This window comes from Nelumbo lutea, chromosome 2 (genome assembly GCF_056320005.1).
Source record: "Nelumbo lutea isolate HS-2025 chromosome 2, American lotus-T2T, whole genome shotgun sequence".
NCBI lineage: Eukaryota > Viridiplantae > Streptophyta > Magnoliopsida > Proteales > Nelumbonaceae > Nelumbo > Nelumbo lutea.
In genome coordinates this window covers 103,742,487-103,769,423 of record NC_142685.1, presented here as the reverse complement: position 1 = coordinate 103,769,423, position 26,937 = coordinate 103,742,487, and the positions used below count along the sequence as shown (strand labels likewise).

The following is a 26,937-nucleotide window of genomic DNA, read 5'->3' as shown; positions in this document are numbered from 1 at the left end:
TAGGATAAAAGCCCATCAATCAAGAGAAGCAAGCTTCTAAACCAGATTTGGAATTTGTGATTTTCCACTTGAAAAATCCATAATAGATCATAAGGGCATCAAAAAGTAATGAGAGATATACCAAAGTTCATCTAAGACCAGGGCGAATAAAACCATACAATTTTTAGAGATTGCCACCGTCACCTGTACGGACTTCTGATGTCATCCGATGACAGTCTAATGTTAGTATCTCATCCTCCAAGCAAAAAACAGTAGAGAAAGACTTTCCCAAGAACTTCTAGTTGTTTTGATACCAACTTGCAATATCTATGGTTTTGTTGAGAAAGAAATACAAGAAGAAGAAGAGAAGAGAGAAAGAAGGTTTGAATGAAGAAGAGAGTTACTGTTCACTCTCTCAAACTTGTGGTTTATAAGAGAAATTACAAGTAAGCCTTCACATGGGCGTCCAAATACAAAAGAGCATGAAATGAAAAAGTTACCGTTGCCCCTTACAATCTCAACAGAAAGGCACCAAGGTCAAGCCATAGGCAAGCCAACCTAATTTTAACAGTCTGAACAGTCACAATGAGAATGGCTATGAAAGATCCATTGTAGGAATTATCAATAATCTACCTAGTGGTTGTTCTCCTGCATTTCAGAACACAAAGAAACTAGATGAGTTAGCCTCAAAATACATATAGTTGTCATAGATTACACACATGCAAAAGGGAAAGGAATGAAGTATCACAATGCCCTTTTTTACTCCTAGTGGAGGACAGCACTGAAAATTTTATTAATAATCAGCAAAAAATAATCATCCTATGAGGGAGAGGGTTGTAGAAACCTTAACCCTCTAGAAAATCTGTACACTGATTTATCAAACCTAACCAATATTTTGTCATATTCAATTTAAAAAATCCATGAAAGATAAACTATCCTATTCACAGAAAACAGATATCCCTGAACCATCATAAAAAATTAACTTTTGAATATGAACAGGAAGACCATCTAAGTTATTAAAGTATGTACTGTCTTGGATATCACAAGCAAGGTCTGCTAAAGCATCTGCAACCTCATTTCCCTCCTATAAGGTGTGTGTTAGAGAAACAACCATCCCTTCCAACGCTTTCTCCAACTGTTGTTTCCATACCAAAGTTTCCATGCCTTGTAGGAATGTACAGTCCCAATATTTAGGAGACCAATACTTTATACTTTCAGGGAATTTAAAACTCATGAGGCAGGAATTCTAGAAACTATACTCTTGTCATAGTGTAAGACTGTGGGGAAGTTCTCATTTCATAGCAGTTAATACAATGTGGATTTGGATTCATTTGAACTATCATATCCAAATTCTTTAATGGAGGGAAAAGCGTTTCATCTACACACTGTGACCACCTTTGGAAGAAGCATGTACAAGAGTACCTTGCTTTTTCCATTGTTTGCAATAAAGAGTCTTGAGTGAACATGCTCAAAATATTCCCAACAATAGTGAACATGCGGAAGAAATTAATGTATTCTCCAGCCTAGCTGAGTTCTGGCTATATGTTTTTTTTTTTTGAGAAGGTAAGCATGGAATTATGTTAAAAAGAGAAAAGTATGCAAAGATTCTTGTTCTGGTTAATTATACAACAGAATCGAATATTTTTTTTTCATTATTTTCTTTTCAGAAGGTAAGCACAAAATCTTGCTAAGAGAATGGTACACAAGGATCTCGTTCTCTCTCTCGCTCTCTCTCTCTATCACTCTTTCTTGTATGTGCAGCTTAATCTCAAGAAGTCCCTTGCTGCTTCTCCCTCTGTCCTCCTTTCTCTAACTTCTTCTATTTCTTAGGGTAGAGTTCATTGTTGCATGGACTCTCCTAAATGGATGAAGTGTCATGTTGGGCATACATTAGGTTCCAACACTCCATGGATTTGTGAAGGAAACTTCTATGTGACATTTTTCTTTTTCTCCTTATTCAACATAAACAAATAGCTGATGTGCATATGGAATGCCATTTTTCCTATAAAATGTTATCAACAAAGCTAATTTTTACCTAGGTTTATAATGTTAAAATTCAAAACAGTATGGACTGTTTTAATAGTTTATACTTTTCTATAGGTGTCTTGACAGTCCTTGTTTCTTCATTTTACTGACTCAGACACTTGGACACATTAGATCTGATTTCCATGCCCATGTCTGTGTCCATGTGTTATGGGCCTGGGAATAGGATCTTGTCACGGGTCGGTCCACAGGGAAAACCTTCTGTTTTCCCTTGTTCCTCCCTGCTCCTGATGAACCTATCTTGGCGCCCTAATGGTGATTTGTCCAAGAGATCACCTAACTCTCCTTTGCTCTCTTTCTTGACTGAAATTTTCGATGATTTTATTCAATATTCTCAGCTCCTTAAATAGGAGATTACAAGAGATAAGAGTCCTACTTTTAGGAAGACTCCCTACTAATCTATCCTACTGAACTGATAAGATAAGATAAGATAAGACTCCCTTAATCTATCCTACTGATAAGATAAGATAAGACTCCCTACTAATCCATACTACTGAACTGATAAGATAAGAACACTGAATAGATAAGACTCCTACTAATCCCTACTATTGAAAGCAGATAAGGTAAGAATAAGAAGATCCAACACATATTTCTGCTAAGAAATGAAGACACCTTCTTTAGATTGAGCAACTTCAATGCCTAGAAAATACCTCAACTCCCCTAAGTCTTTGATCTCAAATTCAGAGTTAAGTAACTTCTTGATATTATTGATTTCTTGTGTTTCACTACCAGTAACAACAATATCATCCACATAAACAATAAGAAATGTGACCAAAGTATATCTCCTCTTAATAAAGAAGGTATGATCTGATTGAGTCTGAGTGTATCTATACTGGACAAGATCAACCCTAAACCTATCAAACCAAGCACATGGAGATTGTTTCAAACATACCAGGGAGAGAGACATCTTCAATTTGAGAAAGTGACCTCTTTAGTGAGGTTGTTCCAAACAAAGTGATATTGTTTCAAACAAAGAGGGTATGAAATTGAGAAAGTGACTTCTTCAATTTGCACACTTTGCCTTGCATCTCCTTACCATACATACCAGGGGGAGAGACATCTATACTTCTTTAGTGAGGTCATCATTCAAAAAATGCATTTTAAACATCAAACTGATAAAGAGGCCAATCATGGTTCACTGCGCAAGATAAAAGAACCCTCATAGAAGTCATTTTAGCAATTGGAGAAAAGGTCTCAATGTAATCTATCCCATGCACCTGTGTATATTCCTTGACAATAAGATGCAACTTATATCTCTCAATCGATCCATCAACATGATACTTAATAGTGCAAACCCATTTACACCCAATAGGTTCCTTCCTAACTGGCAAGTCAACAATGTCCCAGGTATTATTTTTATAGAGTGCTTCTATTTTAACCCTCATGGCATCCCTCCATTCTAGTTTGGCTAGGGCTTCGATCACTAACTTTCAGATGGGTTAAGAGGAAATAGAGGCTGGAAAGGAGTAGTAGAATGGGGACAATAGGTTGTAAGAAAGATGTTGGAAATACAATGAGTTGTACATTTATGCTTACCTTTTCTCATAGAAATGGGAAGGTCAAGGTCTAGAAATGGGGGTGCTAGTGGTAGAGATGTCAGACCTGTCCTGTTTAGTGATTGGGAATACCTAAGACTCAACTAGAGGTGTGAAAACAATCTGTGCTTGCCTTAGTCTTTGTCGCTGATACCACCTTCGGAGAATAGGATGAGTGGTAAAAACAATACTAATAGAAGGAGGAGGAACAAGAATAGGAGATTTGGAAGGAGAGAAATCCTCCACGGGAATGGGAGTAACTGTGAAAGGCTCAACATAAAACTCACTCGGAGCTAGCAAAGGAAGGGATGAAGAAAACGGTTCAAGAGGAGACTCCTCCTTAGAAGGATGACTATACTAGGGAACTGACTCTGCAAAAGTGACATCCATGGAAACAAACCGGAAGCCACTAATGGGATCAAAACAACAAGACCCTTTCTGTGTGAAGGCATAACCAAGGAAGATACACTTTCGAGCCTTGGGTTCAAACATGTCTCTTAGAACTGGGAATGTGGACATAGAAAGTGCAACCAAAGACACATAGAGGAATGGGAAAGACCTCAACACCGACAAAGAGGACACCTAATGGAGACTTTAACCTTAAGACTCGGAAAGGCATACAATTAATAAGATGAGTGGTTGTTAAATCTGCACCACCCCAAAATTTCACCGAAACATGGGTAGCAAAAAGAATATTCTTTCAACATCCACAATATGTCTATTTTTCTTCTTTGCTACATTTTGTTGTGGAGTACAGACACAAGAACTCTGATGAACAACCCCAAATTTTTTCATGATAGGAGGTAGGGTCCTCAAAATATTCCATAGCATTGTTTGATCGGAATATTTTGATGCGGGTATCAAACTGAGTGAAGATATATTCGTGGAATTGCTGCACAAGTTTAGGCATATCAGCACGAGAGCACATAAGGTAGATCCAAGTATATCATGAAAAATCATCAATAAACAGGATGAAAAATTTATAGCCACCCATGCAAGGTAAATGATAAGGTCCCTACACATTAGAGTGAACAATATTAAAAGGAATAGTCGGTTTTTTATTGCTTGTAGGATAAGTGTTCTTATAATGCTTTGAGAACTCATAAGATTCACAATGTAGACTCAACAAACTTATTCCTTTAAATAATTCTGGAAACAATTGACTCAATGAAGAAAAAAATAAATTACCCAAACGATAATGACATAACGTGACACGACTAGTGGACTTTGAAACTAAAGTAATTCTCCGAGGTTGTACTTGACTTTGCTCAATCATGTCTAATAAATATATCCCAACCACCTTTTGAGATTTCAAGTCTTGAAAACACAATATAAAGGATAAAAGGTCACAATGCAATTCAAGGATTTAGTTAAATTACTATTTGGAAAGCAAATTGGTATTAAGTTTAGGCACGTGAAGAACAAATGATAAGGTTAGGGTATGTGATGTCTTGATCTCTCCCTTTCCTGTGATAAGGTCAAGAGAGCCATCAACAAGGGATATTTTGTCTTGGCCAGAAAGGAGTTGATAAGAGGTGAACAAGTGTGAAACACTAGTCATGTGGTCATGGGCACCGAAATCAATTATCCAGGGGATTTTATGAGTACCTAAGATAGAATCATGATTTGTAGTGGCACAAATACTTGAGTGTGCATATGTAGAGGAAGGAACGATCTTTGATGAAGTAGATGTTGTAGTAGACTCCAAGTGATTGATTATTCAGCCATATTTCACATACTCAACCCTGGTGGTTGCAAGTTGTTCTCCCATTGACTTCTCACCACTCTACCCCTGTTCACTTTGTGAGGCGGATACATTTGCATTTCCACCTTTTTCCATTTTCAAATCTTTTTCCATAGTTTTTTTTCTTGAGTTTGGCATGAATGAGCTCTGGGGTGCAACTTCCAACATGTGTCTTTAGTGTGTTTAGGCTTCTTGCAATACTCATAGATAACATCTTTCTTCCCAATGTTGACCTTCGGCTTCATATTGACATTAGCGTAGTGATCAACTTGTGACTATATAGACTGAACCTGTCTTTTGCTTTCCTCACTACTCACCATAGCATAAGCTTGAGACAAATTCACCTCATCATTTTCCAAAACATTCTGCCTCACATTATCATACTCCGGGTTGAGTCCAACGAGGAACTCAAAGACTCGGTTTCTCTCCACCAACTTTCTATGTGTTTCTGCGTCCTTTGTATAACCCCAAACTACAGTCTCCATGAAATCAATCTCCTGCCAAAGAGATTTCAGCATTGAGAAGTAGATGGCTAAGGGCTTCTCCCCTGTCTTAGATTATTCACATCATTCTTCAATTTGTAGGTCTAGTCAACATTCAACTTTTGGGAATAGGTCTCTATGACACTATCCCACACTTCTTTTGCAATTTCCATCCATAGATAGTGCTAACTAATATGTGGCTGCATAGAGTTCACTAACCAACCAACTACTATGCAATTTTCCTACATCCACCTTTCATGGGTAGGATCATCCTTCTCCGGTTTCTTCTTTCTCCTAGTAATTTACCCCCATTTCCTTGTGTGTATTGATTGAGACTAGGCTAAGTGATTGGTTCCATCCAACATTACAATGGTCGTTAGCTCACTGCCCCTAATAGTCTCCACAGGCTCCCCATGTCCAAATCCAGAATCTTTGGGATATTTGGCATCTCCTCCAGTTTGCTCCATTGAGTAAATGGATGCAATCAAAAATCAAATTAAGGTTTTGCTAGGCTAGATTTTCTATTTCAATCAACAAACTACTCTTCAATCACCCAAAACTAGGGTTTCATAGGACCTGACTGGATGGGAGAAGGAGAGAAAGTTCAACTGCTCCTATCAGAGGCTTCAGAACTTTGTCCAACACAAACTGCCCTTAATAGAAATCAAAGAGCTCCCCTTTGATCCCTAAGCGCTAGCTTCAAATTGTTTCTAGGACTTGTAATAAGATTTCTCCAGTTATCTAGGGTTTTTGGGAAAAAACACCAAGAATCTGCCCTGAGCTTCAACTAAGGATGAATGTCACCACAAAACCTCTCCAAAAACCTTCCTAATTGGGCTACATAAGTTGCTAATTAATCATCCAATCAGTTATCCATACACATTGTGTATGGGTGGGCTAAGAAAGAAGAAAGATGTTGAAGGTGAGAACCCACTCTGATACCAAGTTGTGAAACACACCTGCAGTAAATCAGAAAAATATAGAAGAAGAAAAGAAAGAAAGAAGAATGGAAGGTTTGAGCAAAAGCTTGTGGAAGAAGAAGAGGATGGAAGAGAGAAGAGAAGATGTTCGAGGCCCATAACTAAAAGAGTATAAACTTAAAACATAACTTAAAAGAAATAAAAACACTAAGGCTCATTTGACCCATTCTCACTACAAGTGTTATCAATTTGGTGTAGGGATGACTAGTTGTTTTGGTTATATCCCATAAATAAGTCACTATAGATTACAAATATGCAATAAATGAAGGATATCAAACATTTTTTTTTTACAATCTTTATTTTACAAACATTAGAAAACTAGGTTAGATAAGCTAGGATAGGGAGTCAAGCCTTTACTTTTTCAAAGAAAGATTGAACCTTTGACCATTTAATGTACCCTTGTGGAAATTTCACACCAGCACAACAATGATTAAAACAAAAGAAAACTTAAAAGAACCTATCCTCCACTTTCATCTTTATTGTCTTATTTTTATTTTATAAACTATTAACCAACCATATTCCATCACAAAAACTTGAAGCAACAACATGCATATAAACAATAAAATCATATATTATATTAAGTAGTTAGAGATAAACACAAACATACACACACACAAAAAGAAAACTTTGAAGTAACTTTGTGGTTGATTAGTTGACCTAGTTGTTAATTAACTGAGGGGTTTTGGAAACCCGTATTGGAGAGATTACTAGAAAACTGGCCTCTTGGAAAAGGAATTATATCTCAATGGGGGGAAGGATAACTTTGATCAGGGCCCTCTAGAAAATCTCCCAGTTTATTTCCTCTCTACTTTTTGTGTCCCTTTTAAGATTGTTGGGTAATTAGAGAAGATCATGAGAGTTTTTTTATGGGAACCAGGGGTTGAAAAGAAGGATCACTTGGTTAGTTGGGAACATGTTAGTAGGCCAAAGGAGAAGGGGGGACTTGGGTAAGGTAATTTGGTTCAAGAAAAGCTAGATCTCTTAGGGAAGTGGTTGTGGAGATTCCCACGTGAAAGTGAAAGGCTTTGGCATAGGGTTATTAAAAGCATACATGGGCAATCAGACTGTGGCTGGGATGCAAAGGTAGCCTCTAATGCAACTTCAACCTCTCCTTGGAAAGCTATCTATGGGGTATATCCCATCTTCTTCAATCTCATTTGGTATGATGTGGGTAACGGACTAAAAGTCTTGTTTTGGGAGGATATTTTGGTTGGGGGCAACCCCTCTTGGAGTCCAATTTTCTTTGCTCTATGCACTCTCCACTTACAAACTTGAACCTATCTCAAAATTCGTGATTTTCTCTGAATCAGGTTTAATTTGGGACATTGGTTTTATAAGAGGGCTTAGGGATTAGGAATGTGATTCTCTTATGCTTTTATTGGCTAGACTTAAGTCAGTTTATTTGGGTCAAATTTTGGAGGAAAGTAGAGTGTGGTCAATTTCCTCAAACATGGGTATTTCACTTGTGCCTCTTTTTCAATTTCTTAACACAACCTACTACCTTGGGGGTAAACTTCCCGGTGAAAGAAATTTGGAGCCAGTGTATCCCTCCTAAAATTCAAGCCCTTTGTTGGGAGATCTTTCTTGGAAAGATCAACACCTGTGATGTGCTGCAGAAAAGAAGGCCAAATAAATGCCTGTCCCCTCATATGTGTTCTCTTTTCTTGAATAATGGTGAAACAATTTCCCATATCTTTACTTCCTATTCCTTTGTGCATTATATTTGGGAAAAGCTTTGTTTTCTATTTGGGTGCATATGGACTCCTCCTTAGGATCCAACAGGCCTTTTTGATCCTCATTTCTTGAGACAACCAACAAAAGTAGGAAGATTATTCTGGAAAGCAATGAGAGTAGCTGTGGTTTGGACTATTTGGGAAGAAAGAAATGGGAGAATTTTCAATGATAAGAGTAGTACTTAGGCAGAAATCATTGATTTAGTTAAGCTGAAAGCTACACACTGGGTGACTTCAATTTTTTTTTTCAATAAATGATATTTTTGAGAACCTGGAAAGAGGTGGCACTGTTGACTATAGACAAGGCAAGGATAGTGATGGACTGGAAGCCCCCATCCCCCAATTTTATAAAACTTTAACTTTGATGAAAGCTTTATTGGCAATAGGAGATTGGCTGGGGTAGGGAGTGTCTTCAGACAGAAGGTAGAGTGATGGCCTTATATTCAGGTTCCCTTGGTGCATGGTGATGCATTGACAGCTGAACTGGTTAGTCTACTGCAGGGGTTAAGGTTTGCAAAACACTTGGGCTTCCCAAGTAGTCATCTCATGGACCAAGAACAGTTCCCAGATTCCTTGGGTATTCCAGTATAAATTCAGGGAGATTGTAAGCATAATAAGGGAGTTAAGTGTTGCCTTTAAGTGGGTAAGAAGAACAGCAAATGGAATGGCAGATTCTTTGGCCAAACAAGGGGCTGTGAAACAACAAATGTTTTGGAAAAATCTGTAATTCTTTGTTTTTTTGGGGTGGAATTTACAACCAAACTCTTGTAACTCCTAAATTTTCATTAAAATATCTCTTTTTCTGCTGATCAAAAGAAAAAAAGAAACTAGTCAACCTAGTCAATTCTTAGTAGTCTTAGGCAATTGTATCATGTAGACCTAGCCAATGATTTAAAAGGAGTGCCTTCGGCACCTAGGCGCACAGGTGAGGCGCATTTTGGGGTATGCACCCAGCCCAGGTCCTAAGCGCACCCCTTTCAAAAGGCGCACGCTTGGTGTGCCTAGGCGTGCACTTGATGCACCTTGTGCCTCAGCCCAGGCGTGTGCCTTGTAAAATTTTGTGCTTTTTTCTTTTTTTTTTTTTAGTCTAATGGTTGGCCTGGGGGCTTTGCCCCCGGACCCTCGACCATGCTTCTCCAGGCACAAGGTGATGTTGTTCATTCATTCATTGCAATAAAATATCTTCTTAAAAGGCAATGAAAGTTGTCAAATCATTATTTTTCATGTGAGAAATAAGAACTTCAGACCCTAACATAGACTTGATCGGGCTTGCCTCGAGGGGTATGGTACAAAAGCGACTCATAGAATCAAGAATGCAATATGTTTTACATCACATTATCTACTTGAAGCAATGCAATTAAGGAAAAAAAAAGAGATTGTGGGTTTTACATGCTTGAAAATGCTTTATATGTTTGCTTTTATTTTTAAATTTTCATTTGAATACACTTCACATGTTATGTTTATGTATTTTAATTTTAGATAATAGGTTTTTTAAATCATTTATTTTAAAATTTATGTTTTTTATTAACATTATGTTTAATATTTTTTGCATTTTCTAAAAGAATTGGCTTTTTTTTTGAATTTTCTGACTTTTTTTTTGATATTTTAGCTTTTTTTTTGTAATTTTGTGCCTTTCTTAAAAAGGCGCGCGCCTCGCCTTGCGCTTTTAAAACATTGGACTTGGCAATCAAGTTGGGTTGGGTTGAGTTAGGTTAATGCATCTTTCAGTTCATTTCAGGTTGGATAAGCTTTTGGGTTGGGTCAACAAAGGCTAGACCTTAACCCTAAATATTCAGGTTATGGTTGACCCATGGATCAAATGGGTCAATGGTTCATCCGCTAAGGTTAACTTGTCTTTGATCAAGTTAATGGTTTTATACCAAAAAAATGGGTTTAATCATCCAGTTCAAATGGTTCAACCATCCAGGTCAACGCTGGTTTGAAAATAGGCGACCCAATAGTGACCCGTGATCCAACCCGATTCAACCCGAAATATTTTTTACGGTTGGGTTAGGTAAGCCCAACTTCTAGTTCGGGTCATTGCATAGGGGACCCTAACCTTCTTTTTTCACAACCTGCTTTTTTTGGGTTAGGCCAACTTTTTGCCAAGTCTAGTATCATGAGTAGAGACCAACTAGTTACTAATGCAGTCAATCTGGCCCTTAATTGAATAGCCAAGGCTTTGATTACCCTGGTGGTATATATTAAAATAGATGATGCAGGTAAGGAATACCATATTTTAATTGTATGACATTCTATCAAACCATAATTCTTTGAATGTTTATCAACATCTTTTTTTCTCCTAAACTGCTTGGATACTTCTATGTCAGGAAATGGTGAAAGGAAACAAATTAATTTTCTCATTTGATGATACAAAGAAAGCCCGCTTTGGTATACTTCCACGGTATGCAAAAGATGAGCTTCTAATTAAGTGGTTTGAGCTTCCAAATTGCTTTATATTTCATAATGGTGAGGTCTTTTCCCTTCTCTTTCATTCTTTTACTCTCCTGCTTTTCATGTTTGTAAGAATGGTTTCCAACAATGCTATATGGTTCAACAGGCTCAGTTTTTCTTCTATTTTTGGTTTAGTAATTCTATATCTTATTTTGTCTATTTAATTGAGGTTTAACTAGACAAACCTAGTGATATGAGCCAAGTGTTAATTTAAGCATAAATTTGTTCATCCAGGAAACTGAGATGTGTACATTTAATATATTCGTAGATGTTGTATTCACTAAAACCTTGGCCACTGTGTAGAAATACTTTTAGATAATGACATATCAGAGTCTATATGTCATCTAGTGATGATTTGGGATTAAGGGTTGATGAGATTTGCAAGTTGCTTATGCTAATCTGCATGCAGGTATTTTAGTTTTGGATGTTATTCTTGAAGTTTGAAGAAAAGGAAAGGAAGTACTCTTCAACAGACATAACTGGATAAATGGAATTTTTATATAACATAGTTGTCAAGGCACCAAGGTGAATCTTGGTAACAGGGGGCACCCTGTTGCCTAGGTGATGGATTTTTTTAAAAATAAAAAATCGTAAAGCCTGGTAATTCCTTAGTTTTCATAGCAATCAGAAGTAATCTTTCACTAATAATTACCAATAGTTTTCATCAAATAAATATATACTTCATACAAGTCATATCAAAACATAGAAAATCAACATATCCATGAGAAGAAAAAAACGAAAGAAATGATAGCTTGGATAATATAGGGGCTGAGCCCTTGTTTTCTCCTAGGGAGAAGAAGATCGTCCTAGACAAAGGAAAGGAAAAAACTTAGAAAATAAAGAGGATAAGGGGTGGATTCCCTCTTTTGTCCCAAAAAGGAAGAAAAGAGGGGCAAAAGAAAAGGAAAGAAGAAGACATGGTTGCTTGTGTCTTGGTTGGATAAAATCTTTAAGTTCTTCCTTTCTTATATGTTCAGGTTTTCAAGTCTTTTAGGGTTCAGGACATCATCCGGTGACTTGTGTGTTTATTTGTTTTTTTGAAAGGTAAAAGTAATGTGTTATATACAAAAGAGGGAGAGGGCCCCTCAAATCATATTTACATTAGAACTAGAAACATGTAAAGAGCTACATCCAAAAATATATTAAACTTGGAAATTAGCATTGAAAATTATCTTCTCTCAGTTGTTTGCTGATTGAACCCAAACAAATAAGAAAATAAAAAGAAACTAATATAATAATGATGAAAATATTCAAAATAAATAATTTAGTCTTATAGTGTCTGTTGTAATATATAATATCATAAAACAAAAAAATATAAAAATATTATGTGGCGCCTTATACAAAAATAACTAGGTGCTTGGGCAAGGCAATCCTCCATGGGTGCCTTGTTGCCTAGATGTCTTCTTGACAACTATAGAATATAACTTAATTTTAATGTATCAAATGGGCAAGGGCTGAGTTTGGTGGTGTAAATGTATCTTTTTTGTAAGGAAAGTTTATTTCCTTTTAGTTATGGTATCATACTTTCTCCAGGAAACTTTGGTAGTTGTCTAAGATACAGGAAAAACATCAAGCAACTCTAGTTGAGGGGTTAACCAGAAGAACATCTGTTTTAGTGACTCACTATCACCCTTGTTTTTCTTCAGTGAAGTTCCTCCATTTCTTCCTTGATCATTCATGGAAAACTGATTCAGATTTCATTCATGACTTCTTAAGCACTTGATTGATTGCTTAAATTGAAAATTTCACCAACCCATTTTTGAAAAATGAGTGGATCTGCTGAATGGTGAACCATTTCAGTTGTATCTAACCCTTGTATTTGGTATGCTAAAATCTTTATTGTCATTCATAATTAGTATTGTAAAACTTATTGATAAAAAAAAGAAATTAGTATTGTAAAAAGTAATGACGTGAGACTAGGTTGTAGAACCCTTGGATGCTTCAGATACGAAGTTCCAGGGATAATGCTTTGTTGACTCCTTAATTTTGCTGGACTAGGAGCAGTTTATTAAAGTACTCCAAAAAAAAAAAAGGAAAGAAAAGGGCCTTCCTTTCCAGGTTGATCTTCTAACCCAGTCCTATGGGTGGGCTGAAATAATTTGCTTAGGAAAGAAAGGGGCCTGCAATCCATTTTAGTGAACAGAAGGCCCTAAGTTAATTGGACCTTATTTAGGATGTGGTAAGAATTTAATGGGCCTGAAGTAGAGCCCATTTAATAGGACAGCAGGCCCTAAAAGAATTAAATGTATATTTTTTTTGATAAATAAGAATTATTTATAAAGGGGATACCACTTGTTCTATCATAACAAGAGGGCTATTCTCTCTCCTCTAGCCAGTTTAAGTTATAGCAGGAAATTTTCAATTACAGACTTGGATGAAGCGAAACAAAGGCCAAATGAAAGTGTAAATGAATTCATTATACGCTAGAGAAACATAAATCTTCAGTGTGTTGAGCAATTAAAGAAACTTCAACAATACAAATGTGTGCCAACAATCTCTTGTTAGAGATTGCTACCTTTGTAGGCACAACAGAACCGTAATTGTTTGATGCATTGGTTTCTAAAGCCAGCAACATGGAGAGACAAGTTGCTAGGCACAAGACTATGGCATGCAAGCCTAATCCTCCTTTAGAAATGAAAAAGGATGGCAAAAGGCTTGTAGACAAAAGAGAGGTGGTGTCCATCTTTGTTAATGTTAAAAAGAAGGATAAAGGAAAGGATGTCCCTAAGTCCATGACTTTGCAAGAAAGAAGGGAAAAGAAGTATTCCTTTGAGAGTGAAGATGTACAAGGAACTTTTGATGATCTCATGGCAATAAATGCTTTTAAATTGCTAGATATAAAGTGACCAAGTGATGTCAACAAGACAAAGGACCCAAAGTATTGTCCTTATCACAGGATGGTTAGTCATCCCATAAAGAATTGTTTTGTCCTTAAGGACAATATCCAATCAATGATAGACAAAGAGGAAATTAAATTAGCGGAACCTTCTGCGAAAGAGACTATTGCAATTACTAACAATATATCTCTTGTAGAAGAAAAGGCTCCAACCATCCCTTCTTTATATGAATTCATGGCAGAGCCAAGTATTTTTTGTTTTGATGACTCCTTTACATCAGAAAATGAAGAAAGTTGGTAGACTTTTGTCAACAAAAAGCCAAAAGGGATAGTTAAACCCATAAGAATAGAAATAATTGCTTCTTCAAGAATCACTTTCAAGAGATGTAGTGTCCCCAAGAGGAATACGAAAAGAAGGTCCAGAAAGAAGCCTCAGATAGTTTTTGAGGATGAATATGAACAACCCCCAAGGTTCCTTGTTACTCTAAAGGAATATGTTCCAAAAGAAATACTTGATGAAGGCCTAGATGAAGTGGAGATTGTCTTGACCATGCCATGTCATATGTCGTCTTGTTAAGAAGAGGATGTACCTATAACTAAAAATGAGGTGGACCAAATCACCTTATAATATAGCTGTCGTTGTTTTCCTTCTACACAACAAACTTTTTCAAGAAAGAAAGCAACTGAAGATGCTGGTAACTTTACTACACAAGTAGAGATTGAAGGAAAGGAGGACAAGGAGCTTATTACAAAAGACAAGACAAATAACTCACAATTAGAAATACCAATTTGAGTTTGTCCTGTATGAGAAGCTAGATTACACATCAAGTATGATGTTCTTGCTCACTTGAAGCATATTCCTATATAGTTGGTGTTTATGATGCTTTGCAGCTCTCTCGAGAGTTGAGAAGAGCACTAGTTCATGCAATATTAGATCCTGAACAGTTCAAAGATGAAGTGTATCAGTTGGAGGCACAACCAAGTTCCCCTAAGATGTGTGCCTCATGCATGTCATGCATCTTCTTTGATGATGAAGATTTGTAGCTTGGGACAGAGTACCATAACCATACCTATATGTGTCAGGTATAATGGGTACTGCGCCCATTATTCGAATACTCCTTGATTATGGATTTGTAGTAAATCTTTTGCCCTTAAAGACATTGTTGGTTATGGGTATGGCACCTGGCCAACTATCCCCTTTGTATCTAACTTTTCAAGGATTTAATTAGAAAGGACAAAAGGCAATTGGTACTATTGCCTTAAAAGTCAAAGTTGGGGACTTATATTATTAACCAATGTTTTAAAATGCGGAGGCATGACGCGAGGCGTTCCACTACCTAGAGATGTGAGGCATAGTTTAGAATGCAAGAGGCGTAAGCCTCCTTAAGAGGAGGGGGGTGAGGAGGAGGATGAAGAGGAAGGGGGGATCTCATTTGTTCTTTAATTTTAATAAAAATATTTTATATTAAGAAGAATAAAGATGCATAATATTAGTTGAAAGGGGGGGGGGTCTTGTCGAAGGGGAGCAAGACCCCCTAATTCAAAAAAAAAAAAAAAAAAAACAAATTGGGTTGCATCGTAAAGGGGGCGGGGGGGGGGGGGGTCTGGGGGGTGAAGCCCCCCCTAGTCGAAGGGGCAAGGGGCAAAACCACTTTCTTTCCCCTTATCTTTTGTTCCTTTCCCTTTCCTTTCCTTTTCTTTCCTTTTCTCTTTTTTTTCTTCTCTTTCTTTTTCTTTCCCTTCCCTTTCTTTTCCTTTTTTCTTTTTTCTTTTTTTTTTCTTTTTATATCAAATGTGTATGAGGTGCACGAGGCATACACCTCTAGCATGCCTCATGAAAAAAAGTGCAAGAGGCGTACACCTCTTGCACCTAAGGCATATGCCTCTGAGGTGTTAGTGCCTCTGGCATACGCCTTAGGGCGTTTTGGGAGCACCTCACCTAGAGGCGCGCCTCCAGGCATATGCCTCCCACCACTTTTAAAACATTGTTATTAACGCAAACACCTCCTACAATGCCCTCCTAGGATGCCCTTGGTTACATGCATATGGAGTAATCCCATCAACATTCCATCAATGTTTTGAATTCAACAAAGATGGAGAAGTAAAGAAGGTTGTTGCTGACCCTAACCTATTCCAAGGGAAAGAGATGCATTATGCATATGCCAAATTTTACAAGACTAATGATCTTACTTCGACTTCTCCAAAAAATAGAAACACAAGGGGTAATTTGAATATAGAACACAAACCTGCAACGCATAAGGGTCCATCAAAGACCACCAAGATCAATATTTCCAAGATAATATTTTAAGAGCCAAAACTGCCAATTGGCTCTAAGCCTAAAGTTATCTTTAGGTACACTCCCAAGAGTCAAAGATGCCAAGGGAAGAAAGCCCTCACATCACTACAGGATTCCATAACAACATTAATGACAAGTTATACCTGTCATTTGAGAATTGATCAATCAATCCCATAAACTTAATTAATAGTATCAACTTCTCTTTAAAATAGGAAAGGGAAAAATAAGCAGGTTGTCCTTCAAAGTTCAAGCCCTTATCATTTATGGCTATGAACAAGGGAAATTGTAATCCTATTTGTAGTGATGCGACATCAACTTCAGGGATCCCAATACTCACAAATCATGAAAAGACTATTTTTAGCCAAGAGGAAGTAAAGCCTCGAGTATCTGTGTTCAAATGGCTTGGAGGCTTGAAAGGTTTTGAACAAAATGAAAAGAAACGAGTTTATATCTTCAACTGACTCGTAATACCATCCCAAAAGATTGGCATAGATAAGAAGAAAGTTTCAAAAAAGAAAAGGCAACCTAACATTACCATTAAAAAGCTGGAGTACGGTGGAGAATTCAAAGCGGAAGTCAACTACATCTCCACCAAAGAGCACCGATTTGTAGATCCAAAAGAACAAGGTATGAATCTTATTCAAGACTCTACTACTCAACCTTGACTGTGGGAATTTTGAACAGATGGAATCTTCAAAGGAAGAGGAAACTCGACCTATTAAAGCCCTTCTTAAAGATGAAAGTCCCGAAGAAATCAAGGAGGGTCAACAAGAACCACCAAAGATTGAAGATGGAGGCCAAGCAACTGTAGACGAGCTTCAAGAAATCAACCTTGGAACTATTGAAGACCCCAATCCCATTTTTGTCATTGCTTTACTCACCAAGAAAGAGTTAAAATTGTATGAATCTATACTTACAGAATACAAGGATGTCTTTTCTTGGGGATATCAAGATTTTCCAGGAATAGATCCAAAGATAGCTGTACATAGATTATCTGTTTCTAAGGATAAGGATCTTGTTAAACAATCTCAACGTTGCTTTAGACCTAAGCTTATTGTACAGATTGAGTCTGAGGTTGAAAAATTAACAAATGATGGTTTTACCAGAGAAGTTAAATGTCCTACATGGCTTGCTAAATTCTGATTAAATTATGTAATATATATGTATTGTACTAAGTACTAACTAAACAAGCTTCATATGTTTCTATTTTAGTAGAATTTTGGAAGTCTCAAGCAAAGGACCTAGTTTTAGTTAGTGCATGTACAACAGTGATTTTTTTTGTTAGGCAATTCTGGAATTTGGATGGTAAATGCAAAACTTGAAGTTCACTTATTTATGAAAGGGCTCAATGGTTGGATTTTTCAACTCTGTATTCTAATTCTTTCTTTGGCTCTTGATGTACTAGCTAATGCTTGGGAGGAGGAGGATGAAATTGTTTTGATAACTTGCCGCCTTGAAAATCCAGATCTAGACATGGTCAGTGGAATTGTAAAAGAAAAGCTTGAAAATTTCAATAATGAGCTGTAAGACATCCTGAATTCATGACTGACCTATAAAATATTTGCATGCTCATTTTTCTTCATGGTGTTTTCTAACTTAGTTCTGTCAGGTATGAGATGAGATTCAATATGAAAACTGGTCTTGCCTCGCAAAGGAAACTGTCAGCATCTGCTGTAGATTTTCCTCGAATAAACGAGAATTATACTGGCAGGTTTGCCTCTGCCAACCTTGAAATTTTGGAGATTGGGTATCAAATAATATACATGTGGAAGAACACATTAATATTCAGCAAATTTTATATTCTCTTTCAAAAGATATATGTAAAAATTTATGATTACATTGTTTTATAAATCTGGATAAACATTTTGATCTTTCTTCGATTTTTTTTATTATACATGTTGAAACTTGAATATTTTGAGATGTTCATTTTATCCTTTTTAAGTTGTCTTCATTACAAAAACTTCATTATCCATTCCCTTCACTAAACTTCAGTTCTATTTTTGTTCTAGATTTCTTGTCTCTAGTAGTTTTTGATCTGCATTTACATCATTACATGACTTATTTGGGGATGTTCTCGTCATGGTTTAATCTTGGCCAAAAACTTCTTTCTTGAGTGGTTGAGATGGTTGGCTATATGAAGTTGCTTATGGTAGATGCATCTATTTGAAATTCCTTGTTCTTCATGTTATTTAATCCTTGACTGTAAAACATGTTTTTTTTTATCATCTTGTTAAAGTTTTGAAGAACTTCTTTGAAGAATTTATATTCATCATCCTGTACTCAAATTATCTTGCATGATATCAGGAAGCAACGGTTTGTTTATGGAACCATACTGGATAGCATTGCAAAGGTGACAGGGATCGTGAAGTTTGACCTCCATGCTCAACCTGAGAAAGATAGGACAAAGCTTGAAGTTGGAGGAAATGTTCAGGGCATATTTGACTTGGGGCCTGGAAGATATGGTTCAGAGGCAATTTTTGTTCCTCGTGAGCCTGGTATTTCTTCTGAAGAAGATGATGGTTACTTGATATTCTTTGTGCATGATGAAAATACTGGGTAACTCTCTTCTCTTTCTGCCCCTCTCCAACAGAAGTACCAGTGCCACAATTTTTTTCCCTAGTAACCATGTTCAACCAATTCATGACTGTGTTAACTTGCAAAATTCCAAGATCTTCTTTCTTTTACAGGATTTTCCTTTAAAATCTAGAAAATGAATTTTATATATTTCCTATATCCCATACATAGTTTTCAAGGCGTCAAGGTGAGGCTAGGCGACAGGGGGGTGCCTTGTCGCCTAGACGCCTAGGCGATGGGTTTTTTTCTGTAAAAAGCATAGATCCTAGGGTAGGTAGTTCCCCAGGTACTATAACCATATTTCCTTAATGATTATTCATAGTTTTCATAAGAGTATAGAGTTCATGTTAAAGTATAGAAAATCAACATATTCATGAGAAGAAAAAGAAGGAAAAGAAAACTAAAAAAATATAGGGGCTGAACCCTTATTTTTGTTATAGGAAAAGGAGAAAAGAAAAAGTAGTAGTAGAGGCGTCACCTTGACAACTATGATCCCTTAAGATCCTGGTTTTTATCCTTTGTTCATAAGCAAGAACCAAATCCGAGAGGTGAGAGACATGAAATATGAATTCACAAAAAAATATCTTCCCAGAAAGAGAGAAATACCTGCCAAGAAATTAAAAATGACCAAGCAGATATTGCACTAATCTAATGTAATAAATAATAGATGCTATTATTCTCTCCCTCAAGTTGGCATAAAGTCAATGACATTGGACGTTGTTCAATAAGAAATTTATACAATTTATTCCATCATGTCTTTGTAAAGGAAGAACTAAATCTATAAAGTTGGTTACAATGAAGGTAGATGTGGCATATATACAACACCAATTTTCTGGTTGAGTTGTTTTAAAGAAGGAACCCAAAAGACCAAGTAATCTTTCATGTATCTGTATAATGGTGGACCCAAAAGGACCTCCTTTGTTCTTTCTCATCATGGGGAAAATTTCAGCCTAAAAGCCCCTGCCTTGTGTCCTAAGTAAATGCTTTTTATTTTAGAAGTAAAACCTTAAAATTTTTAGAATGATAAAAACACTTTCCAGTCTTAATATAACTACCTAAAAATCCTACCGTAAAAGGTTGGAAAATGGTCCAAATGAAGGGAGCAAAATAGCAATAAATGGCATTTCTTCATGGGACCAGAAATTTGGGTTGTTTCCTGGCCTGATAACTGGTCTAGGTCTATGTTCATCTAATAGTGTATTGACTTGGTTAATCTTCTCTTATTCTATACATGAAACAAATTTACTGTGTATATGAAAAGTTTGTGTTTATTCTTTTCAGAAAACATATTTCTATGTTTTTAATTATTCTTTAGGATTCTTTTTTTTTTTTTTTTTCATTTTCTTCTATTCTTGCAGAATGGGTTGTTGGTGAATAGCCAGACTATTTGATTCATCACCCACCAGTCTGGGTCTTGTACCATGAACAATTCATTTGCTGTCACCCCCTTTATTGTCATTCTTGGGCTCATGCATTGCGGGAACAGTCCCAGGAGTCCAGGATTCTAATGTTGTGCATTATAGTTCTAGAAAATACCAATGTACTTTTTAGGCTCAATTGTATAAATTAGATAGGTTATCTGAACATTTCAGTACTTATTAGATTTTATGAAAAAATTCCCATTCTCTGAACTTCAATTTAAAATCAACTTGCCCATTAGGTCCACCAAAAACTTATCAGATACATTTCTACGATCATACTCTGGTTTCAAGGGAAAGAATGGAAAATCTAGATGCATTAAATTATGAAACCAATCATAATAGTTTAGAGTCATATACAGAATACCTATTTCACTTTATTCTATTACTATTTCTCTTATTTTCCCAGTTATCAAAATTGATAAGGGAACAAAAGTGACTCCTTGATTTGCTCGAGGAATTATCCATTGACTCCGACATTTCTCTCCTCAAATGTAAACAACCAACTGAAGAAATTTAATGACAACATTCTGTAACCAAACTTAATATCTGATTTTCACAAGTCCCATATGATGATTCATTGGTTTGAGCACTCAAATTGTTAAATGTGAAGAGTCAGAATATCATTGTAACTTAAGAGGACCAAAATTGCATTTTTCCTTTTTTTTTTTCAAAAGTTATTGATATTTAATCCCTTGTAAAAGGTTAGATTGTTGAAATGTTTATCTTCCATGCATCATATATGGTTTAATGTTATTTGTGAGCAGAACCTTGATTGTTATTTTCATGTTCGTTTTTTTTTTTTTTTCTGTTGACAGAGCTCTTGCTACTAAAATTCTTTCCTGTTTAAATCCAAGTAGGAAGCTTAATTACCATTGCAATGATGGTAAGGCTTGAGGTTTACCTTTCGAACTTCCATTTTTGCAGAAAATCAGCAGTCAATGTAATAGATGCAAAAACAATGTCAGCTGATCCTGTTGCAGTCGTTGAGCTACCTCATAGGGTTCCATATGGCTTCCATGCATTTTTTGTGACAGAGGTCAACCTTACTGTTTCATTAGTCAATAAATATCTATATTCCATCTAATTCTTTCATAGATTAGTTGTTCATGCTGATTTAAGAGATAAATGGTGATTAATGCTGTTGTTTCACTTGTATCCTGTGATGCCAAAGATAACTGATTTTTAAATGATATAATTGCCTCCTAAGCTATTATCATTGTGTTCTTATTCTAGCAAGAAGTGTCATAACACTGGTCAGTGTTAACTTTGCTAAGGGGAAGTACATGTATGATCTTGGAACTTAGCTTATTTTTTTTGTTAAAAAAAAAACAATAAAAAAGCAAGGAAACTTACTGATAAAATTGCTAGTACTCTATCCATAGACATTTCTTGGTCTAGTTGGTTTGCATTTTTTCTGTTCTATAAAATGTTCCCTGGAAATTAGTTTCACTTGTTTTTCTATTCTGTTCTTGTCACTTCTCTTTTTTTTTTTTTTTTCTGTTAATTCTTTCCCTGAAGTAGATGGTTGGATATCTAACAGGAGCAAATTCAGGAGCAAGCAAAGCGCTGATCATCAAAATAATGTTCAAATGGTAGAAAGTTGATGTAGTGAAAGGCTTTCGCAGTCTTATTTTTTTATGTCCAAATGTTGCTATTACCACTTCAAGGTACTCTACCACTGTTGTATCTATCTTCTGTCTGTAAAAATAAACTTCTCTGTGAAAGACACCCATAGACAATTTATCAGAAAAAAAAAAAAATGACACCCATAGACTCACAAGACATAACATGTGATTCTAGGTTTCATGACTTTTTAATAAAAATTGCCTTATATTTCATATTTCTAGAACTAATACTGGAATTGCAGGATGCTGTCTTGATTTTCCTCATTATTGGTAAATGCCTCATTTTAATATTTTTTCTACATAGTTGTAGTTTCTACATTTGGCATTGATGAAATAAAAAGTAGGCCTACCCGGTTATACCGATTTACTTGGCCCCTCATCTGGTCTAGGTTTTGCTGGCTGGGCCTGGCTTAGAGAAGTTATTGGTGGGCCAATTTAGCCCCCTATCTTTTCCCCTTTGCCAGAAAAACCATTGGGTCAGTGACTAATTGATCAAATGATGGTGCTAAATATTTTATATTTCTTATCAAAACAGCACTTTCACTTTTGGCAGAGTATGAGTGTAATCATTACTGGGATAAAATAAGCATTGCATCAACAACTAAGTTTTTGTTTCTGGTTACTTGCACATCTCAGTCGTTTGGAACATGCAAATTTAACTTGTGATTGGATGATAAATATTCACTTCTCTGGATAGAAGGGAAAAAAGGGGAAAAATATAAAAAAAGGGGGGAATAGTCGATCAAGACTACAATCAGTCTTGAATCCAAAAGTAAAAAAGGTTTCAGATGGAGAAAACAAGAAGAAAAAAGGGAAAAGAGGGAGAAGCAGAAGTACACAAGGGTTTTAGGAAAAAGAGAGGGGCGAATCAATTAATCTGTTGACCCACTCTTAATATTTATATGTTTACTAATTGTAGAAAAGGCAGAATTGCCCTTAATGCTTACATGGCAAATAAACTAATAATAAGACTGAAATAACAGGTTGTAACAACAAAACTGAAATAACAGACTGTAACAACAAAACTGAAATAACTACCAACTAACACTGACATAACTAACAAAGAATACATGCTGTGTTGTCATACGGACACAGTGGGGACCACAGTTGTGGGGTTCACATCAGTGTTCTCTACACTCCCCCTCAAGTTGGGAATAGATATGCTTAGTTCTGTCATGTTGTACCGGATTGTGAACTATATTAATAGCAGCATGAATATCACAATACAACATCAATGATTTCTCATAATCAATACCCAACTCTTCAAGTAATGACTTCAACCATAGGATTTCAGCCACACTATTAGCTATCGACTTATATTCAGCTTCAACGCTAGAGCGAGAAACAATAATTTGTTTCTTACTCCTTTAAGAGACAATGTTACCTCCTACAAATGCACAATATCCAGAGGTAGACCTCCTGTCATCAATACTTCCAATCCAATCAACATTTGTATAGACCTCTATCTTCATGTGATCACTATTCTTGAATAATGTACCTCTAACTGGACATCTCTTCGAGGATGCTAATATTCTCTCAACTGCAAGGAGATGAATAATTCTAGGAGAGTGCATGTATTGACTGATAACGTTGATTGCATAACTGATGTCTGGTCATGTGAGACAAAGATATAGGAGTTTTTTAACAAGCTGTTGGAACATAGCTTTGTCTTCAAGAGGCTCTCCACCCTTTACACTGATCTTGTGATTCTGTTCAATAGGTGTATCTGTAGGCTTGACACCCAACTTTCTAGTTTCTGCTAATAGATCTAGAATATACTTCATCTGAGAAATAAATATCTCATGTTTAGATCTAGCAACCTCAATACCCAAAAAGTATCGTAATGCACCTAGATCTTTTACCTCAAGCTCTTGATGAATGAGTTATTTGAGGGACTCAATCTCACTATTATCATTCCCTGTCACCACAAAATTATCCACATATACAACAAGCAAGGCTAAAGAAGAGTCCACTCTTTTAATGAACAATGTATGGTCTGACTGGGCCTGTACATAGCCGAATTTTCCAAGGGCTTATCTGAATCTATCAACCCAATCTCTGGGGGATTGTTTTAGTCCATACAAGGTTTTATTCAGCCGGCAAACTTTCTTAGTTGTCTCTGCATCATAAAATCTAGGGGGTAATTGCATGCAGACTTCTTCCTATAAGTCTCCATTTAGAAAGGCATTTTTAACATCCATCTGAAACGGAGGCCAAGAATAACTCGCTGCAAGGGCTAACAGAACTCAAATAGTGGTCATCTTTGCCACTAGAGCAAAAGTCTCTAAGTAGTCTATACCACAAGTTTGAGTAAATTCTTTTACAACTAACCTGGCTTTATACCTCTCAATGGAACCATCAACATTATGTTTCACGGTAAATACCCATCTACATCCAACCGGTTTCTTTCCTTTGGGTTGGTCAACTAGCTTTCAAGTATTATTCTTTAGAAGGGCATCCATTTCAACATTCATTGCATCTTTCCACTTAGGAACTGACAAGGCTTCCTACACTGTTATGGGAATAGGAATATCAACAATGGAAGTGAGAAAGGACCTGTAAGAGGGAGACAGGCGATCATAGGACAGAAACTGGGAAATGCAGTGAGCTGTGGATGTGATGCAACGCTGTTTCCCTTTACGGACAGCAATAGGGAGGTCAATGTCATCCGAAAAAAGTGAAGTAGCAACAGTGGAAGGTATCTCAATGGGATCTGGATCTGATAAGGGGACTGTAGTACCTGGATCTAGATCCGCAGAAGGAACTGGGGCTGGCCTAGACTACTGATGACCGAAATCAACCTGCCTCCACTGCCTGTGATAGAATTTCAACTCCTGACACATCTAACAACCCTCCCCATTACAACCCTCATCACTCAATGGAATGGGTAAAGGAACTTCAGATGAGTTAACCCCACTCTCATTGCTCTCCCCCTAAGGAAAAAACCCTCCATTCTCACTACTCTCCCCTTGAGGAGAAACCCTAGGGTAATAGGGTACCTCCTCAAAGAAAGTAACATCTATCGACACAAATCTCCTCTCGGAAGTAGGTTCATAGCAGCAATAACCCTTTTGAGTTTGTGCATAACCGAGAAAAATGCATTTGGACGCCTTAGGGTAAAATTTGGAACGATGAGGTCCAAGAATTTGAACAAAGCAGGTGCAACCAAAGGTTTTAAGGGGAACAATAAATAATTCTTCATCTGGGTATAGAAGGGTAAACGGATGCTTCATGTCAAGAACCCGTGAAAGAACCCGATTAATGAAATACACTGCTGTGAGAATAGCATCGCCCTAGAAATGGATAGGCACATTGGAGGTAAACATAATGCTTCTAGCCACCTCCAAAATGTGCCTATTCTTCCTCTCTGCAACTCCATTATGCTGTGGTGTATAAGGACAAGTGCCCTGGTGAATAATCCCATGATCAAGTAGATAAGAGGCCAATGGCTTGGTAAAGTACTCTTTCGCATTATCAGATATGAGGATTTTGATTTTGACCCCAAACTTGGTTAAAATCATCTGATGAAAGGTTTGGATCAGAGCAGGAACCTTATATCGAGAACGCATAAGGTAAACCCAAGAAAAATGGGTATAGTCATCAACAAACAACAAGAAATATCTGTACCCCCCCATAGAAGGAATGTGATAAATGACCGAAATGATAAATGATCTAACCGATTATGCCAAAGCATAACCGGACTAACAGACTGAGAAACAAAAGACTTCTTATCTTCATGATATTTCCAATTAGAAATCTCTCAAGCATATAAATCACATTTGTCTCATGGCCAGTCCTAATCACCTTCATTGTCTCCAAGTCCTGAAAAACACATCGGTCAGGGAAGAAGGTTACTGAACAGTTCTGATGTTTTGTAATACTACTGACTGAAAACAAATTAGTATCAAGCTTAGGGACATGCAAAACTGAGGATAAGGAAATGGTATTAGACAATTTGATGTCTCCCTTGCCAGAAATGGGAACAAGGGAACCATCAACAATGGACACTTTATGTCTACTAGAAGATAAGTGATAGGTAGTGAACAGTGATGACAAGCTAGTCATATGGTTAGATGCATCTGAGTCTATTACCCAACAATGTTCAGTGTTACCTCGAGCGGAAGCATGGTAAGCTGAGGCCCGAGTACCTGAATGAGCAAAGGCTGATGTGGCAAGAGCTGATGATGACTGAGCTAAATTTCCAACCTCCTTTTTCAACTATATTAGGGCAGCCCGAACAACAGCTAGGGTGTCTAGGGGTGTGTCTTTTGTGCCTGATGAGGATACAGAATCGGTATTAACAGCCATATGAGCATTACCCCTTTTGTTCCTCAGTTTTGTTGGGGCTAGATGAGGGTGTAACTTCCAACATGTGTCTTTAGTATGCTTGGGTTTCTTGCAATGTTCACACACTAAATCCCGCTTATCTTCTTTCTTCATATCCCTTTCTGTATCACCCCCAGACTTAGGTTTAACTGCTGCCAAGGCTGGTGGGAAGGGCTGATGCTGCATTATAATCTTTCTCCTAGTCTCTTCACTATGTACCAAGGAGTAGGCTTGAGATAAGGTCACACTGTCCCTTGTTAACATCTATTGTCTCACAATATTCTCAACTTGCTTTCTATGAGTCTGTGTATTCTTTTGACTTTTTCACTCAAGTGTTTCCAGATGGTCAATTTCATGCCACAGAGATTTCAAAGTAGAGAAAGTAAACGGAGACTGCTTTCTCTTCTTGCTTGAGGTTATTAACCTCACACTTCAATTCATAGGCTCTAGCAACATTAAGAGGTTGGGAGTAGGTCTCTTTCATGACATCCCAGATTTATTTGGTTGTCTTTGCCCACAAATAGTTTCAGATGATATGTGGCTGCATAGAGTTGCACAGCCATGTCATAACTAAGTAGTTCTCCTGAACCCACTTGGTATACATTTGGTCCTCCTTGGATGGTTCTTTCACATCTCCCAATAGGTAGCTAAGTTTTCCTCTTCCCCCAATAGCCATCATGGCCGATTGGGCCCATTCTAAGTAGTTGGATCCATCAAACCTCACAGTTGTAATCTGAAATGCAGTCTCAGACATATTACCAGAATTGTTAGTCCCAAAAACTCCTTCCCCCTGATTTTTGAACTCCATTGTTGGTTAAGAATTAGTAATCAAAATCCGTTAGAGCTACTGTAATAGAAAACAACACTTAAACAACCGATCACAACCAGCCTAGGTCTTCCATAAAGGGA

General features: G+C 36.9%; 1 protein-coding gene across 1 annotated transcript in view; it reads left to right on the top strand.

Annotated features, from left to right (window-relative positions):
- CCD1 (carotenoid cleavage dioxygenase 1) overlaps positions 1 to 21,930 on the top strand; it is a 34,858-nt gene extending 12,928 nt beyond the window's left edge. The window contains exons 9-14 of the mRNA XM_088971095.1: positions 10,827 to 10,965; positions 17,488 to 17,605; positions 17,692 to 17,793; positions 18,387 to 18,638; positions 21,002 to 21,113; positions 21,618 to 21,930. Coding sequence (XP_088827221.1) covers positions 10,827 to 10,965; positions 17,488 to 17,605; positions 17,692 to 17,793; positions 18,387 to 18,638; positions 21,002 to 21,113; positions 21,618 to 21,647 — 753 coding nt within the window. The 3' untranslated portion in view covers positions 21,648 to 21,930. The remainder of the gene's footprint in view (positions 1 to 10,826; positions 10,966 to 17,487; positions 17,606 to 17,691; positions 17,794 to 18,386; positions 18,639 to 21,001; positions 21,114 to 21,617) is intronic.
- Positions 21,931 to 26,937: the final 5,007 nt, after the last annotated feature.